At 47.9% G+C, this 17679-nt stretch overlaps 1 protein-coding gene across 6 annotated transcripts in view; it reads left to right on the top strand.

The window, feature by feature from the left end:
- The window catches only part of MCC (MCC regulator of WNT signaling pathway), a 488910-nt gene that overhangs the window by 399977 nt on the left and 71254 nt on the right, over positions 1-17679 (top strand). For all 6 annotated transcript variants that reach the window (XM_043920198.1, XM_043920202.1, XM_043920204.1 and 3 more), the window contains 2 exons: positions 11737-11900; positions 14306-14512. In XM_043920198.1, the coding sequence (XP_043776133.1) occupies positions 11737-11900; positions 14306-14512 (371 nt within the window). The remainder of the gene's footprint in view (positions 1-11736; positions 11901-14305; positions 14513-17679) is intronic.

Raw genomic sequence — 17679 nt, 5'->3', positions numbered from 1 at the left:
TGCTTACCGCCATCCTGTGAGGTCTCTAGAGCGGCGGCAGAATTTAGGGAGCCACTGTCTGATCAGAGCACCTGGCCTACAAGCAAAGTGTCTGCTGCTCGTTGAGCTGCTGCAGATCTCCAGCTTAGCTCCCACACCCTTAGACCAACCCATGCCGGGCGCTGCAGCAGAGCCGAGCAGAGAGGCGTGCGGTGGCTCTTGGTCAGGCTAGCTTGCGGGAGGGCGGGGCGCGGTGCAGGGCTGTCTTCCCAGCTCTGTTCATGGAACAGCAAAGCTGGTCTGGAGCAACTGTCTGTAAAACAAAAGCCCTGACCCCATGGACCTTTGCACAGGCTGTGATAAGTTCTGCTCCTGTATTTTGAAATTTCTTCTGGTTTTTGGTGAGAAAGTCTTATTTTTGTGGGGTTTAGCAGTGCTGAACTCTCGTCCCTTAGGGAGGGAAGGAAGCATATGCCCCCGTGCTTGCTGGTGTGATCATTTAGATAGAGATTTTCTCCTTACGCATAGTTTTTGGAAGACAACCAAGGAAGAATTTACACATGAAACCTGGCTGTTTGGCACAGTTGTGACTATGAAATACTAATGTCAAAGCCAGATTTTCCTGGCTTAATGGACCACGAGCCTTAATGGCTTCAGGAGAAATGTGCCAAAGTGTTGAGCAGCCCCTCCCAGTGGGGAGAAAGGGGGCTTGGGGCAGGGAAAGACAGTCCTGCCTTCTCCAAAAATGCTTTCTGCAGAGTAGGAGAAGTGTTCACAAAGGCAGGGCAGCCTGTCCAGAGAAAACTCGGCTTCTGTTGGGAATGAGGCGCTAAGTAAGCAGAGCATGTGTGAAGGAGAATCAGACTCTTGGGAGCCTGATTCTGAAACTTTGAGAAACCAGTCCATAGGTTGGCAAGGTTAGGACAGAAATTGGCACCCTGACTTGGCGATGAAACAGGCCCAGCCCTGTGCTACTTTTTTTTTTCTCCTTAAATTGGGCAACTTACTCTTTCCCAAGAGGTTCATGATGTTGGCCATCCCTGAAAACCAAGCCCAGGGCAGGCTTAGAGGTGTCAGTGACTCACAGACGGCTGAGGTGACGATGTCCTTCCTTGCGAGGACTTGAGCCGGGTCAGACGAGGCCTGTCTGTGAACGATAGCGTGGCCATGTGGCTAAGGAGGCCACGTAAAATCATTCCAGAACTTTCCTTAGAGAGGAACCATGCTTGAGAGCAGACAAGATTATTGCCCCACGTCATCTTGTGTTACTTTGGACTAAGGTTTTCAGCCCACAAAGGAGACTTGAGATATAAGACAGATATGGAAAGCCATTGATCACGATTGTTCAGAATGAGCTCCCTTGACTGTTAGGCTGATGAACTCCTCTTCTAAGATAATGACGTCGCAAGTCACTCAGTTGTGTCCGACTCTTTGGGACCCCATGGAGTATATAGTGCATGGAATTCTTCAGGCCAGAGTACTAGAGTGGGTAGCCTTTCCCTTCTCCAGGGGATCTTCCCAACCCAGGGATCGAACCCAGGTCTCCCACATTGCTGGCAGATTCTTCACCAGCTGAGCCACAAAGGAACCCCCTTCTAAGATAAGCAGCTTTTATTTTCTAAACAGACTGTATCTCCTTAGGTTGGATTGTTCTTTCACTTGGAACTCATAACATATTTTCCTTTAAAACCAGCAACCTAGACCTCTCACCTTTTGAGATGGACTGCTCTCCATCTGTGGAATGTGTATCTCTCACGATAAATCTGGTTCTTAGCTAAGGGGAAAAAAACACCAAAAACTCCCCAATGTCACAGACGTAAAGAACGGGCTTGTGGACACAGAGGCAAAGGAGAGGATGGGACGAATTGATAGAGTAGCATTCAAACGTATACCTTGCCGTGTGTAAAATAGATAGCTGGTGGAAACCGGCTATAGAACTCCGGGAGCTCAGCTAGGTACTCTCTGATGACCTAGAAGGGTGGGATTCTGGGGTTGGGAGAGGGGAGATATACTTACATCTGATTCACATTGTTATATGACAGAAACTGACACAACATTGTAAAGCAGTTATTTTCCAGATAAAATAAATTTTTTAAAAAAAGTCACACAGGAGTGTTAGCTTCCCAGACCAGCCTCAGAAAGCCTATTTTCTCTGTAAGGGAAATAAAGTACAGGCGCTCACTAGTGTTGATGCAGCCCCAGCCCTTGCTGTGGACGTTGTTTTTGGGAGGAGAGGTTCTGTGCACATCTTCTGCTTTCTCCTGCTGCTTTGGAAGTGCCCCGCTACAGGGAAAGCTGCGGGGCCCAGGCTGACGCCCTGTGTGCCGGCCCCATTCACTCCCAGAGCTGGAGCCCGCCTGCCTCTTGAGCTGAGGTGGACGGTCCCGCCTGGGGGAAAGGCCCACTTGGCCTGGAGGGTAGTGAGCTTTGGGGGAAATGCTCAGAGGTGGGGTCTGCGAGCTGGGCAGGAAACTGGGGGGCCTTGGGGTGCAGTGAGGGGCTTGTCCTCTGAATGCACTTCTAACTGTGTCTTCAGGGTAACCTCTCAAAGGCACGGATGCAGAGCCATCTTGAAGGCTGTTCGTGGAGAATGCCAAATCGCATCCCCTTTCTGCCCCTAAGGCTCCTCACCTTTGCAATACTGGGTATTTTCTTACTCTTAAAGCTGCTGCCAATTCAAGTGGTTAGTCTTCACAGAAGCAGAATGATCACATGTGAACTTGAACTTCTCTCGGTTTGTTAGAGCCTTGCCCTCTGGAGACCCCTGTCAGAACTCTTCTGCCTCCGAGGCCAGGGTGGAGTGGGTGATGGGACCGTGGGCGGACTGTGGCCGCTGAGAGGAGGGTCCTGAGGGGGCAGGAGTGGGGCCTTCACGCCGTCGAAGGCTGCGTGCACTGCTGTAGAGAAACAAAGTGCGTCAAGATTGCACAGTGACAGCAGCAAAGGCGGAACACATCCCAGACTGCTGAGATGTGCTGTCGCAGAAGTCTTTGGGGAAGAAGCCCTGAGGAGGCTCTGCCCTCCCAGTGAAGTCAGGACCCGGCAAGGGGAGCGGCTGGCTCCTGGTGCTCTCCCCCTGAGCAGTGTCTGTGTTCTTGGGGGTGATTTGGGTGGCATTCCTGTTCTTGTAGCTGGTTGAGAGATCAGTCATCATACTGGCCCCCGAGTTAATATAGCCATCAACATTTCCAAGCTGTCAGACCTCTTTGCCTTGAGGGTATTTGTTTTCACCTCAACTTTTTATTTTGAAAAACTTTAAATTTACATAAAAGACACAATGAACCCCCCAAACCCTTTGCCTAGACTCACCAATGGGTAACATTTTACATTTGGTATTTTTCCCTCTTGCACTTGGAGAATGGTTTTTTCTGAGCAGTTTGACAGTGAGAGGCAGACACCATGCTGCTTGACCCTAAATATATGAGCACCAACCTCTTAAGAACAGGGACCTTCTCGGTCCCAACCACAGCACCTTTACCCACCTGAGAATCTGACCATTGGTGGAACGTTAACTACCTGTGGTCCACAGTAAACTCCCCACATGCCCCATTCCTGCCCTGAGTCCAAGCTCACACACTCTTTTTAGTCACCACGTCTTTCTTCTCCCCTTTATCTAGAACAGGTACCCACGTTTTTGTCTCTCATGACACAGACATGTTGAGCAGGCCGGGTTAGTGGTGTCATAGAAAACCCCTCGGTCTTCATGGTCTGATTGTTTTCTTATTTAATATTAACATTTTTTGCAAGGATATGCATAGGTGATGATGTGTCCTCACTACTGAGTTCCAGCTGGAGGTACAGAATGTCCGTTTGTCCACTACTGGTGATGTTAGGATGCTTTTAGACTATAGTATCATCCGCATGAATCCTCTTCAGTAGACACAGGCGCTGCAGGATGTAACCTCTGTGAATACTCTCTTCTTCCTTTCCTCTCAGACGCCTCTGTCTTCTCCTTGGCACTTAGACCCAGAAGTTGACTATTCTGTCATTTTCTATGTTGTTTTCTCCTGGCTTTGTTGGTTCCTTGCTGGAGTTAGGGAGGGCCATGCTGCATGCAGAGTGGAGGGTAGAGCTGAAAAAGAAGCCTAAACGCTCCTGGGTTCAGCTGATTTCAGCGGTAGTGCCCGGCAGGACCCAAGCTGCTCCCTTCCTAGGATGTCACCTCTTGCCTCTTAGCAAAACATCTGTCTTGATGCTGCAAGAACCTATAGCTCTTTCTTGCACTTCAGTGGCTTTACAAGGCATGACGTGTGCCTGGTCAGAACAGCGGTGGGGGGCTGTGTGTCAGCCCTTGGAAGGCCACATGGGTTCTAGTTACAGCCTGACGTGCCACGCTCACACTGGAGGGCTTTCAGACATTTCCCAGCAGGCCTGCAGCTGCTTCTGTTTCTCAGACCAGCTGAGATTCACTGTGGCTAATATCCCTGCCTTCCGTGGAAGCGTCCTCCTTGGGGATCCCTCTTATTACCTGAAGGCCTTCCTCCACTTTAGCAGGATGTGGTCTCACGTGATAGGTCTTCAGTTTGAAGATATTTGGTCAGTAAGCAGCCTCACAAAAACTTGATGCTTTTAAAAGTTGGCTTAGAACAAGTCTTTCATTTCTTTCACGTGTTTAACTCATGCGGGCTTTATCAAGCACTCCTCCACGCCCGGTGGTGTGAGCATCTCCGAACACGAAGATGTATGAAGAGAGTCCCCATTCCCCAGATATAGGCTTTGTAGGGTGCATGTTTCAGATCCCAAGTAATTACAGGGAATGTGATGCCTCAAAGAAAGAAATAGGGGACTATAGGCAATCAGGGAAGGCTTCCTGCAAGAGGAGACTTTACGGCAAAGCTTTAAAAAGAGCCATTATGGGCTTGCTCGTGGGTCAGTGGTGAAGAATCTGCCTGCCACTGCAGGGGATACGAGTTCAATCCCTGGTCTGAGAAGATCCCACAAGCCGTGGAGCAACTAAACTCGGGAGCCATAACTGTTGAGCCTGTGCTCTAGAGCCTGGGGGTCTCAACTACTGGAGCCTGCTCGCTCCAGAGCCCAGGATCCGCGACCAAGAGAGGCCGCTACAGCGAGAAACCCGGTCACTGAAACTAGAGAGCAGCCCCCGCTCAGCACAACCAGAGAAACGCCTGTGCAGCAGTGAAGACCCGGCACAGCCAGAAATAGGTAAATAAATACGTTTTGAAAGTCCAGTATCTTTAAAAAAAAAAAAAAACTACCATTGTGAAGAAGAGAGTGAGCGGCTTCCACACTCAGCAGATACGTCGCTCTGAAGAGAGTGCCGAGCCCTCGGAGTAGTTATGTTTGAAGTGGGAACGATATTTTGGAGCAGGTATCTTCTGGTGAATGCTTGCTGCTTGAAATCAGAGGAACAGAGGAATAGTTCTGCTATGTGGTCTTTTCAGCTGTATTTTTATTGGGTTAGGGTTTTTGCCGGGGGTTCAGAAACAGTAGAGGTAGCTTTTAACACTGGATTCAAAATGAATCCTATAGTTTATTGTATACAACACTGGAGGTAGGCCTGGTTGATCCTGAGGGAGAAAGAGGAAAACCAGTTTTGCCCACCAGGATGTGCTTAACCAAGCAACACTGCTGATGAGGCTTCATCCCCATGGCCGAGAGCATCCTCTGACCTCCTTCCCAGCTTTCCCAGGTACTTTGGTCTCCCTCAAACAATGACATAAAAACCTAAGCTCTGGGTTCTCATTAGAAAAACAACCTGAGCTGTCTCTTCCAGTTAGAAGTCTTACTGGCGTCCGGGGGAGGGTGCTGTTGTTTGGAAAAGACAGCGGCAGCTGCTGCGGTGAAGAAAGTGGGCAGAGCAGTGGGGAGCTCAGCCTGCCGAGTCCAAAGGGGCCGCTGCTGGCCACTCCACACGTTGCTGTCATGGGGGGAGCTGGGCCCATGATTGCCCCGCCTCTAATTTTACAGAAATAGCTCTAAATTCTAATAATGTTTAAATGTTGGCAATTAACTCAAGAACCGTTTTTGTTTTTTTAAAGAAAAAAGGTTGGGCCAGATATCAAACCGTAACATCCAATCGAAACACCTTTTTGGCTACTGGAGGTTAGTTTGCATCCTCTGGTTCTTTGGTTGAAGGGAGATAGCATTCCATTTATCCTTCTGTGTCCCGGTTTCGTCTTTACAGCTCATTAGGCAACTGGAAGGCAGAGTGCCAAGACTGTGTGAGCTTAGTCCATCCCAGAATTCTCTTTACATTGTACCTGAATGGTCTACAGCTTAAGTTTAATTGAAAATTAGCATCAGAAGAAACCAGATGAAATCTGCATGTGTGAGCTGCGGCTGAGGAAACTGGCGGTCACATCGCTTCGCAGCCGTGTGCCTCCCGTGCACCTACATTCTCGGAGCGTCTGTTGCTAAGAACACGCCGTCTCCCTTGTGCTGCCCCTTCTCTGACAGGAGAGCCCTCGCTTTCGCCGTGGTCCCCGGGAAGCTCAGGACGAAGTAGCAGAGTCGCCCGCAGCTGCTTTGCTGGCCCCGTGGGCTTCCTCGGTGCCTCTCACCCCAGTCGTCGTGTTTTCCTCTGTGTGGTTGCTTGGTGTGTGCTACCTCAAAGTCTCTTTTGGGAAGATATAAGTGACCTCTGGGAGAGGAACGCGTGTTTGATACAGAGGGCATCCTCTCTGCCCCACGGATGTGGAGCCGAGCCGTTCCCTCTCCTCCAGGAAACAGCACAGCCTGAGGTGCTGCGGTGGGCCTGCCCCGGTGACCCTTCACTCCGAGCTCCGCGGCCAGCGTGCAGTTCAGCGACCCTGAGAGCACTCAGGGTGGTGCAGCCGCCGCCACGACCCATTCCCAGGACCTCCTCAGCCTCCCAGACGGACACTCCGTTCATTAAACAGCATGGCCCCATCGCCCAACCCCACTTTCTGTCTCTGTGAATTTGCCTGCTCCAGGTACCTCATATAAATGGAATCGTACACTTGTCCCTCTGTGACTGACTTATTTCACATAGCCTAATACTTTCAAGGGTCATCCGTGTTGGAGCAGTATCGAGATTCTGTTCCCTTTTAAGGCTGAGTCATATTAGATCGTGTGTTTATGTCACATTTTGCTTATCTGTTCATCTATCAGCAGGTAACTTGGGTTATTCCATGCTTTGACTCCTGTGAACCGTGCCGCTACGAACATTGGCTTAACCGATTTTAAGTGCACTGGTTCGTGTTGTTAGTTGTATTCACATTGCCATGCAGCAGAGCTCCAGGACTTTTGTCTTTACCTTAGAGAACTGATACTGTACCCGTCAAACAGTGCCTGCTCCCACCCCTCACCCTCCAGCCCCTGGTAGCCACCATCTTACTTTCTGTCTCTGTGAACTTGACCACCTTAGACAGCTCATATAAGTGGAATCGTAAAGCATTTGTCTTTTTGTACTGCTGTTTCACTTAGCTTAATGTCCTTAAGGTTCATCCGGGTTGTAGCAGGTGTCAAGTTTTCCTTCCTTTTTAAAGCTGAATAATACTTAGTTGTATGTATGTACCACACTTTCATCTGCCAATCGACACTTGGGTTATTTCCATCTTTTGGCTATTACGAGCAATGCTGTTACGGACATGATATACAAGGATCTATCTGTTTGAGGTCCTGCTTTCAGTTCTTTTGGATTTGTACCCAGCAGTGGAATTGTTGGATCACATGGGAGTTCTATTCTTACTTTCTGAGGAACTGCCATGCTGTTTTCCAAAGCAGTTGCACCATTTTACTGTTCCCACCAGCAGTGCACAAGGACCCAGGTTTCTCCACTTCCTCACCAACACCTGTTATTTTGTGTTGTTGATAGTAGCCATCCTCTTGGGCCTAAGGTGATATTTCACTGTGGCTTTGATTTATAAATGAGGCACCTGTTGTTTGTTCGGGAATACTTGTTCCCTGTCTGAGCTTGTCTTGCACCTCTGGTCCCTTAACTGACACCTTTGGTCTTTTACAAAGACTCCGACTTCCTTGGCCTTCACTGTGGAAGCTCCAGTGCCTGGTAGGGAGCTGACTATGCAGGGCATTGGAGGCCAAGGGAAGGAATTGAAGATGTGTTCTCAGTCTGCATTCAGAATATGCCACAGACTGAGGGATAAGGCCACTCATGTGGGGTGAGTGGTGGTGAGTGTGTGGTATAAAGCGGCAGCATTGACAGGGCACCCAGAGTATCTGTTCCTGTTGGCCGCCGTCATCCTGTGAGGCCCTGAACCAGGAAGACTGACAAAAGACAGCCAGGGGTCACCTGATCACTAGTGGGGCTTGTGTAAAACCTGTGGGTAGCAGGCAGGAGTGTGTGGGGCTCATCATCAGCCTGTGTGATATGCACTGGGCTTCCTGAGACCAAGGAAAATATCTGTCGTCCTGTGAGTGTGAACAGAAGATGGCCCTGAGCTGCAGTCTGCATGTTAACGTAAATGCCTCCCTCCGTCTTCCTGGTGCTCTGTCCTGTACTTGCATCGTGGTGTCTGTGGTTACTTTCCCCAGGGTGGTGGTGGACAGCTGGGAGAGAGGGCCGTGGCTTTTGCCATATCCACCTGGGAGCTCCCAGAGTTGAGAGTCTGGTGTTCATCTCTGTACCCTGCTTCCAGCCCGAGGCCAGGGCTCAGCGGCTGGTTCAAGAATGAGAAAGACTGATGGGATCCCTACACTTTCCTCCTGTTCCCTGTAGCCCAGCATACTCAGAACCCAGCCTGGTAGCACCTTCTCCAGGCCTGCTGTGAAGGCCCCTCAGCAGTCATGTCCAGGGTGATCATCACATCAGGTGTGGCTGTGCTAGGGACATCCTTATGAATGGCTAAACAGAGGCATCTTCCTTCCTCACCCCACTCAGGAGCACTTACTCATGCAAATAATTCAGGAGTGTGTGTTAGCTCCAGCTCAGGGTACCAGGAAACCCAGCACCTCAAGCTAAATGATCATTTGGAGAAACTTCTCCAGTTGTTACCCTGGAATTAACGCACATTTCCACAGCATGTGTGGGCACTCAGGAGCACCACTCTGACTCTGGACCTCTTTGTCCTGAGTTAGTGGTGGGCACCTACCCTCCGTCTCCAGAGCACTTGCGCAGTGGAGATTGTCCTCCTGTTGTCTGCAGCTCAGCGTGTGACCCATATTGAGGACAGAAAACATAATGTGCATGTAAAACATCTGCTGTTGACAGTCTGTGTTTCTAGTCTTGTTGGCTCTTAAATATATAATGATGTGTTTAAATTTGCTCACTTTAAAAATAGCTTGTGACGGCCTATCCTGTGTTGGAGATACAGTGAGGAGAAAGATCAAAATCCCTTCTTTCTTGAAGCTGACACTTGAGTAGAGGAGATGACCGACACCTACATCAGAGCAGATAGTGATGCTTGCCATGAAGAAGATAGGATCACAGAACAGGGACTAAAGGGCAAGAGGTGGAGCCCCGTGCCTCAGACAGAAAGGAGCTTGGTGAGGAGGTGGCATTTGAGCTGAGAAATGAATGTAAGAGGAGATTTGGGTGGAAATCATTCTCAGCAGAGGAAACAACAAAGGAAAAGGAAGCTTTAGGGCAGACGGGAGATTGGCATCTTCCAGGGATGGAGAGGAAGCAGGAGTGTGAATATAGCATAGTGATGAGGCGGAAGGTCGACAGAGGAGACAAGGACCAGCGAGATCAGTGGTTCCCACCACGAACGCACGTTGCAGTTATCTGATGAGCCTAAAAAATTTTTTCCAGTGCCGAAACTCCTCCCCTGAAGATTGTGATCTAACTGGCCTGGGTGGGGCCTGGACACTAGTGTTTAATAAAGGCTCCCCCAGGAGTTCATGGTATAGCCTGGGTTGAAACATCAACAGCGTTGATCATGCAGTCTTACAGACTCTGGTAAGTTCAGACTTCAGCTGAATGAAGGGGAAGCCATATAATGGTTTGGGCCATGGTCTGGCTTATGTCCTTAAGAGACTCACTTTGGCTACGGTGTAGGGACTAGAGGTGGGAGGTTGTTCAGATGGTTCAATGGAGAAATGATGGTGGCTTGGACCAAGAGTGGTGTCAGTGAAAATGGTCCGAAGAGGTCAGTTTGGGGGTGTGTTTTAGAGGTTGCAGTCACAAGATGGATTGGATTTGGGGTGTAAAGCACAAGAAAATTAAGGTGTCATGAGAGTTAACCAGAATAACTGGGTGGATGGTATTGCTACTCACAGAGCTGGGAGAGATAGAGAATACAGTTTGGAGAAGAGGAGGAATCGTTGTGTTCATTGGTTGCAGTGAAAGGATCAGACTTCTCGTCTGTCTGGATTTAGGTACTTGTAGATATAGGGGCGGAGAAGGCAATGGCACCCCACTCCAGTGCTCTTGCCTGGAGAATCCCAGGGACGGGGGAGCCTGGTGGGCTGCCGTCTATGGGATCACACAGAGTCAGACACAACTGAAGTGACTTAGCAGCAGCAGCAGATATGGGGCTTCCCTGTAGATATCTGGGCTTCCCTGGTGGCTCAGTGGTAAAGAATCTGCCTGCAAATGCAGGAGACAGGGATTTGATCACTTGTTCAGGAAGATCCCCTGGAGAAGGAAATGGCAACTCACTCCAGTATCCTTGCCTGGGAAATTACATGAACAGAAGAGCCTGACAGGCTATAGTCCATGGGATCACAAAAAGTTGAATGCAACTTAGCTAAACAACAGATATAAGCTGTCAAATAAAGTTGAACAAAATATTCTGAGAAATCCTCTTATTGTACTGCTGAGAGTTTCTTGAAGCCTTCTACAGGTAAGCATCAAAGGCAACTGGCAGTTTTATTGCATGGAACCAGTGATGAGAAGGGAAGAGGAGGGAAGTGTGAAGACTTGAGGCTTCTTTCATGGATGTAAGGGAAAGGTATCCTTTGGTAAATCACTATAGTTAACAGCTGTCTTGCTATAAGAATTGAATGGTGTAGTGATACACAGAATCCAAAATAGGCTGAGATATTAATATTTGTATTACATTTGACTTTAAGGGGATTTTTCCCCCAACAAAAAATATCTTTTAAAATATGTCTAGTTCACATTAAGATTATAATTAATTTTCTTTTCCTAACCAGGCCTTGGGTGTCTCACAATTAAAAATAACCCAGATTTTAAAGTCAGAATCAAATTTTTAGAATTGCTTACAAGGCATTCACATGGAGGACAATATGGAGTTTGTTAAAACAGTTTGTTTTCCCTCTGATGGAAGAAAGTGGTATAAATTGCAATGGTAAAGCCTGTTGACTGGTTACATAAGTCAGAAGAAAAAATCCTGGTTATAAGCTGACTGAGGGCACTAACTGTTTCTTATACAGATTCTGTTCTTAAAAAAAAACAGCAGCAACAAAATACCTAGTGTCTCTGCTCTCTCTGGGATTTGTTTTGTTATTTAGTAGTTTTCAGATCTTTTTAGCTAAAACTCTTTCTGAAATCAGTCCTTATCTGAATGACTGAGCAGGAAGGTTGACCAGAAGTCCCACAGCCCCTGGGACATTTCTTCATTCTTACTAGAGAAATTTGAGATGTAGCTGCCTTTGAGTGAAAAATGAGAGAAGGCAGCATGGCATGGCTGTCTAGAAAATAGCCATGGTCTGAAACTCCTTAATAAAGCCTTAGCATTGGCCCCAGGCTTCAAAAGGTCAGGAGCCTGGGAGGTTAGGCTGCGTAGTGTTAAACTTTGGCGTCCAGCTTCACTGCCGTCCATTGTGCCTAAACAGGTTCTTCTCCATAATCAAAACAGAGAGCGCTCATGCCTGTCTTCCTGCTTAACTCATGTCCACATCCGCTTGCAGATAACTGCAGTGACCTGAACTCGGAGCTGCAGAGGGTGCTGACGGGGCTGGAGAACGTGGTCTGCTGCAGGAAGAAGAGCAGCTGCAGCCTCTCGGTGGCGGAGGTGGACAGACACATCGAGCAGCTGACCACGGCCAGCGAGCACTGTGACTTGGCCATCAAGGTAGGAGCCCCCTCCCCGCCCCTCTGTGCGACTCTCAGATCATCTGAGGGAAGTGATCAGATTCCTTTTGTCTGAAGTGCTGTTTTTCTCGAATATCTATTAGGGGGTGGGTATTTCTAAAAAGGCCTTTCTAAAGATTGGGCCACCAGGGAGAAGCCGGAGCCCTGTACATTTTTGCTGGATTGAATCATATCCGAGAAAGGCATTTGATCAATAGTCAAGATCACTGTCTTTGCTGCAAAAATGACTACTTCCTTGGAAGCTATGAGACTTAATAGTATTGAACCACGTCATTTTAGTGTGGTTCATCATACAGCGCTCTGAAGTTGTAAGATTAACTTGGAAATTTTATTGCAGCTTTCAGGCTTCTAGAATGTTATTTCTAGAGTTATCAATTCATGGTGCTAACAAAGGGCCTGAATGAGTCATCTATCCTGAACGTACTAGGTTGGGCCTCAGTCCCGCCTTTGCTGTGCATTCACCTTGGGCTTCCCTGGTGGCCCAGATGGTAAAGAATCTGCCTGCAATGATACAAGGAGGGAGACCCGGGTTCAATCCCTGGGTAGGGCAGACCTCTGGAGAAAGTAATAGCAACCCACTCCACTGTTCGTGCTGGAGAATTCCACGGACAGAGGAGCCTGACAGACTACAGTCCATGGGGTCACAAAGAGTCGGACACGACTGAGCGGCTTTGACTCGCTGACTCATCTTAGTCCTTAGGGAGCACCAGATGAGAAGAATTTGCTGTATCTGCACAAACTCACCTTGAACCGCGGGAACATCAAGTCCTCTTGATGCAGGGCCTCTGGTATCTTTATATTACTTCCCCAGAGCTTTGTGACCCAGGCATCTCAGTTCACACTGAGAAGTCTGAAAGGAACCTGTGTCAAGGGGAAATGTGATGTTATCCATAAAATGTTTGAGGACTAAAGGCCCAACACTCTGTCAACAGGAATCCTGGATTTCACAGAAGAGCTGTGGTATCTTGAGGTAAACCATGATTCATATTAATATTACATCTGGTTTCCCATCTTCATTCATCACAATTATAAATATATAGTTGATGCGGTTTGGGGAAGCAGCCCCTAGTATTTTTCTTTCTGGAATCTCCAGGCCCTGTATGTGATTGTAATGTCAGCTTGGGTACTAGCCCCAGCCTTAGCATCAAGGGGAAGAGGAAGCCATGGGTTTCTGCCAACCAGCAAGGGACAGAGCAGGCCCTGGAGCAGGAGTGAGTAGGGCAGAAGTCTCTGATTTGAGAGGAAGGACAAAGCACTGCATGTGGAAGGTGGGTACCTGTCCTCATCATGACACCCTCTGCTTGCTAAGTTGCTCAGTCATGTCCGACTCTTTGCGACCCCATGGACTATAGCCTGCCAGTCTCCTCTGTCCATGGGATCTCCAGGCAAGAATCCTGGAGTGGGTAGCTGTTCAGTTTTCCAGGGAACATCCCGACCCAGAGATTGAACCCCAGTCTCTTACATCTCTTGCATTGGCAGGCGGGTGCTTTACCGCTAGAGCCGCCTGGAATGCCCTGCACCCTTAGGCCACTCATTTTTGAGACCTATTTCACGTCATATCTCTTCATTGCGTTCTACCCTGACGTGGTAATTCCACCACTTCTTTCCAAATCATTTGGCATGTGCTTCCTTTTCCAAAGGACAATAATCACGAATGAATAGTTTCTGAAAGCAAGCAGAATGAGTGCTTCCTTTTCTTCAAATTTATATGTTTTCAGTGAATTAAAAAAAAAAAAAAAACTGTCCAAGTACTATCAAGATACTATTCTTTTTAAGCTCATAGCTGTCGTGTTAATTAAATCCCTGCTGTCTTAGAAACCTCCACAATGAGTTCCCTCTTCTGTGTCACTGAGGTTTATTTTCATCTTTCGTATCTTGGGACTGAACCTCATTCACACCTTCTGGTTCTGATATGACCCTAAAACCTGGAAGTGGTGATGTGACCCATTGTACCACTGAGCTGGAACATGGGAAACCTGTGATTTAGGAAATTTCAAGTTAGATCTTGTATGTAGTCTGCAACTTCGCCTTTGCTTTATCAGGATCACTAACTGGCTTGCCATCTGGTTATGTGTATTCGCTGACTCTGGAACGTGGGTGAAGGAGATAAATGTCTGTGTGGCTGTTTGCACTACAGACAGACTTAAATACCAGGAAGAGACTCTGTTTTTCTCATGAGGGGAGACTGCCGGGGAACACAGACCATGACCCAGGCCATGACAGAGCCTCTTCTGAAAATGGGGAGAGGGTGACTGGGGGATCGCCCGCAGTGGAGTGACCGTGGAAGCCCCCCTCCGTGGACACTCGCCCGCGGCTAGCCTGTGTTCTCCACTGCCCCTCTCCCAGGGAACTGACTTGCCTTGTCTCCGTGGCCCTGCTTTCCAGACAGTGGAGGAGATCGAGGGGGTCCTCGGCCGGGACCTGTACCCCAGCCTGGCAGAGGAGCGGTGTCGGTGGGAGAAGGAGCTGGCGGGGCTGCGGGAGGAGAACGAGAGCCTGACGGCCATGCTGTGCAGCAAGGAGGAGGAGCTGCACAGGACCAAGGCCGCCACGAACGCCGTCCGGGAGGAGCGCGACCGGCTGCGGAGGAGGGTGAGCGCGGCCGGCCCCGGGGAGGAGGAGCGCGACCGGCTGCGGAGGAGGGTGAGCGCGGCCGGTCCCTGGGGAGGAGGAGCGCGACCGGCTGTGGAGGAGGGTGAGCGCGGCAGCCCCGGGGGAGGAGGGGCGCGACCGGCTGCGGAGGAGGGTGAGCGCGGCCGGCCCGGATGAGGAGGAGCGACCGGCTGCGGAGGAGGGTGAGCGCGGCCGGCCCCGGGGGAGGAGGAGCGCGACCGGCTGCGGAGGAGGGTGAGCGCAGCCGGCCCGGGGGAGGAGGAGCGACCGGCTGCGGAGGAGGGTGAGCGCAGCCGGCCCGGGGGAGGAGGAGCGCGACCGGCTGTGGAGGAGGGTGAGCGCGGCAGCCCCGGGGGAGGAGGAGCGCGACCAAGGGCGCCCTGAGGGTTTCGCAGCGTTGCTCTCTGTGAATCAGCATACCTTTCCGGGTATGCAGTCATTCTTGAGAGTCATCTGAAAGTGCTGAGGCGTGCGGGTAGGATTTGTTTTTAATCTCTGCAATCAGCAAATCTTCGTGGATGCTAAAATTTATCCCGGCACAGTGATTCTCAGCCATTCTCTGGGTACTCACGTCTTCCCCAAGCTCAGATAAAAGGTTCTAACTTTAAGGTAGGCAAATAATTTATAATTTGCAAAAATATAAAGAATTTCCACTTTGCAGTTTCTTCTGATCATGTTTCTTTAGATTTATAGTACCTGCTCTCATATATCCATACTGAATCTAATATGAAATGTCCTTTAGACTCATTAAAGTTAACGTGAAAAAGTCACTCAGTCGTGTCTGACTGTTTGCGACCCCATGGACTATACAGTCCATGGAATTCTCCAGGGCAGAATACTGGAGTGGGTAGCCTTTACCTTCTCCAGGGGATCTTCCTGACCCAGGAATCGAACTAGAGTCTTCTGTGTTGCAGGCAGATTCTTTACCAACTGAGCTATCAGGGAAGTCCATTAAAGCTAATAATCCTATATATATATATATATATATATATATATATATACACATCTGTGTATGTGTATGTTCTGAATGTGTATGTGTAATTCCTGCTAGTCACCTCTGCCTGCTAAATGGCCCTATGACCCAAACAGGTTTGAGAACCACTTTGTTTGGTGGTTGGTTGGAAATACAACCATTACTAAAGGAGTTGATGTTTCAGGATAAAAATGTTTGGCAGAGTTGTTAAGCACTCACTTTTCCAAAGATAAAGTTTTTTCTTTGGAACCCACAAGTATTTCTTCGTTTGACTATTAATTTGATCTGCCATTGGACTGGAGATGAAGCAATGAATTCTTTAGTCAGAAACAGTTCCCTTTGAACTTTGAATTACTAGGCCTGCTCTACTCTTTCTCCATCGTGGCAGAATTAGAAGCTTGCTTTCTCTTGTGTGCTGACTGGTGATTTTGCACACAGAGGAGGAAAAAAATACATCTTGGTATTACCATTGCTCCTTAACTTGCTTCACTAAGATCAGTGTGTGTACATCATTCTGTTTTTAATCCCCACACAGTTTTCACACTTGCCATTGTGTATGAATATGAAAGAAAGCCCTATTTTTGAATGTTATCAACTCTTTTCCTCATTTGTGGCTGTTGCCAGCATTTCCTAATGCTCATATCTGAATGTTATTTTGTCTAAACTCACATGCATAAGCTTATTTTCAGAACCCAGCTGTATCGGATGCTAATCCTGGCAAAGGCAGGTGTAAATCATTGCAGTCAGCGAAGACTTTATCTGGGCAAGCTGAGGACATTTGCTTAGTGCTAAGGCCCACAGCACATGTAATTTCCTGGGTTGCACTCCCTGATCATTATGACTAATGCCCTAATTAGGTGCGCTTGCTTTTAGCACGCACATTCTGTTGGTGCTTACTTTGTGAAGGAAATGTTGGTCTTAGGCCTAATTACATATTGTGGTTTAGAATAAGTTTCCTCCTTGAACTTGAGACACTAAAGCACAAGTCAGCACTTGATTGTGACTAGCAAAGGAGAAAAAACCAGTTTCCCTTCATTGAGTGTTTTCTCCAACTCTGGAGGTCAGTCTTAAGGACAGCATAGTCTAATGGTATCATACTCTGTGCCAGGGCTCAGTGACTGCTTGGGGTCACAGCTTGAACCCCAAAGCCACTGTGAGTTTCTGGGAAGTTAACCTATGCTCTCTGTGCCTCAGTTTATTCTTCTATGAAATGGGGATAATAATAGCACCCAGTGCGGGAACACTACGTAATCCTCATGAATCATCTAAGCACTTGACTAATGCATGGCACATAGCAACTGCTCAAAATCTACCAGTAATTGTTTGGGGTGAAGTCCAGAGTTACCTGTTTAGTAGTCTGAAAAGATTAACACCATACCACCTTTTTTTCCTAAGAATCCGTATAGATTTGAATTCTTAGATGGACATTGAATAACTGCACATACACACAGATACACATACATTGTACTCAAAACTTTTATTCTGATCACATTTATTATCTTGTAGGTTCTGTAGTTAATACAGTTTTATATAAATGTATATGTTTATATTTTAATTACCTCCAAATAAAAATATATTAGGGAACTTATATCTTTTCCTTAACTGCAAATTCCCAGTTTGTATATACCCATGAATTAGATTTATTTCTCTTTATTCCAAGACAGTTGTGGGTGTCAGAATTTGCTCAATGCCTTTGAATGCCAGTTTGCTAGATTTTAAATGCTGGATGACTTCTACCTACCATGAACCAGTGTATTTTATTTCCCTGAGGAGAAATCTGCCTTTTGTGGTTGGTTGTCTTCTCTTCATGATGTATAGCTCTGAGGAATGACTAAGGTTTGGTTTCAGTTCCATCCTTGTGGTTCCACATGATAACATGGCTGGTTTGCCTTTGCTGTCTTTCTGGCCACTCAGAATCCAGAGTTCATCAAAGTTGCCTGGAAAACAGGTTTTTTTTTTCATTGCCTGCATTCTTTGTATAGAATTTGAACTGATCAGATCAATAGGATTGATGCTTACCCCCTTGCCTGTAATTAAACAGAGTGCTCTCAGTAGGTTTTCTGAGCCTTGTACATGATTTAATTAAATTAGACCTCTAATGTCAGCAGATTGGGCTACTTGGCAGAGCAGTAACTAAGGAACAACAGGCAGACAATTTTTATTATTGGTCCTA

This window comes from Cervus elaphus, chromosome 12, assembly GCF_910594005.1.
Source record: "Cervus elaphus chromosome 12, mCerEla1.1, whole genome shotgun sequence".
In the NCBI taxonomy this organism is placed as follows: Eukaryota; Metazoa; Chordata; class Mammalia; order Artiodactyla; family Cervidae; genus Cervus; species Cervus elaphus.
Note: the sequence above shows the minus strand (reverse complement) of the source record. Positions and strands in the feature narration are given on the sequence as shown.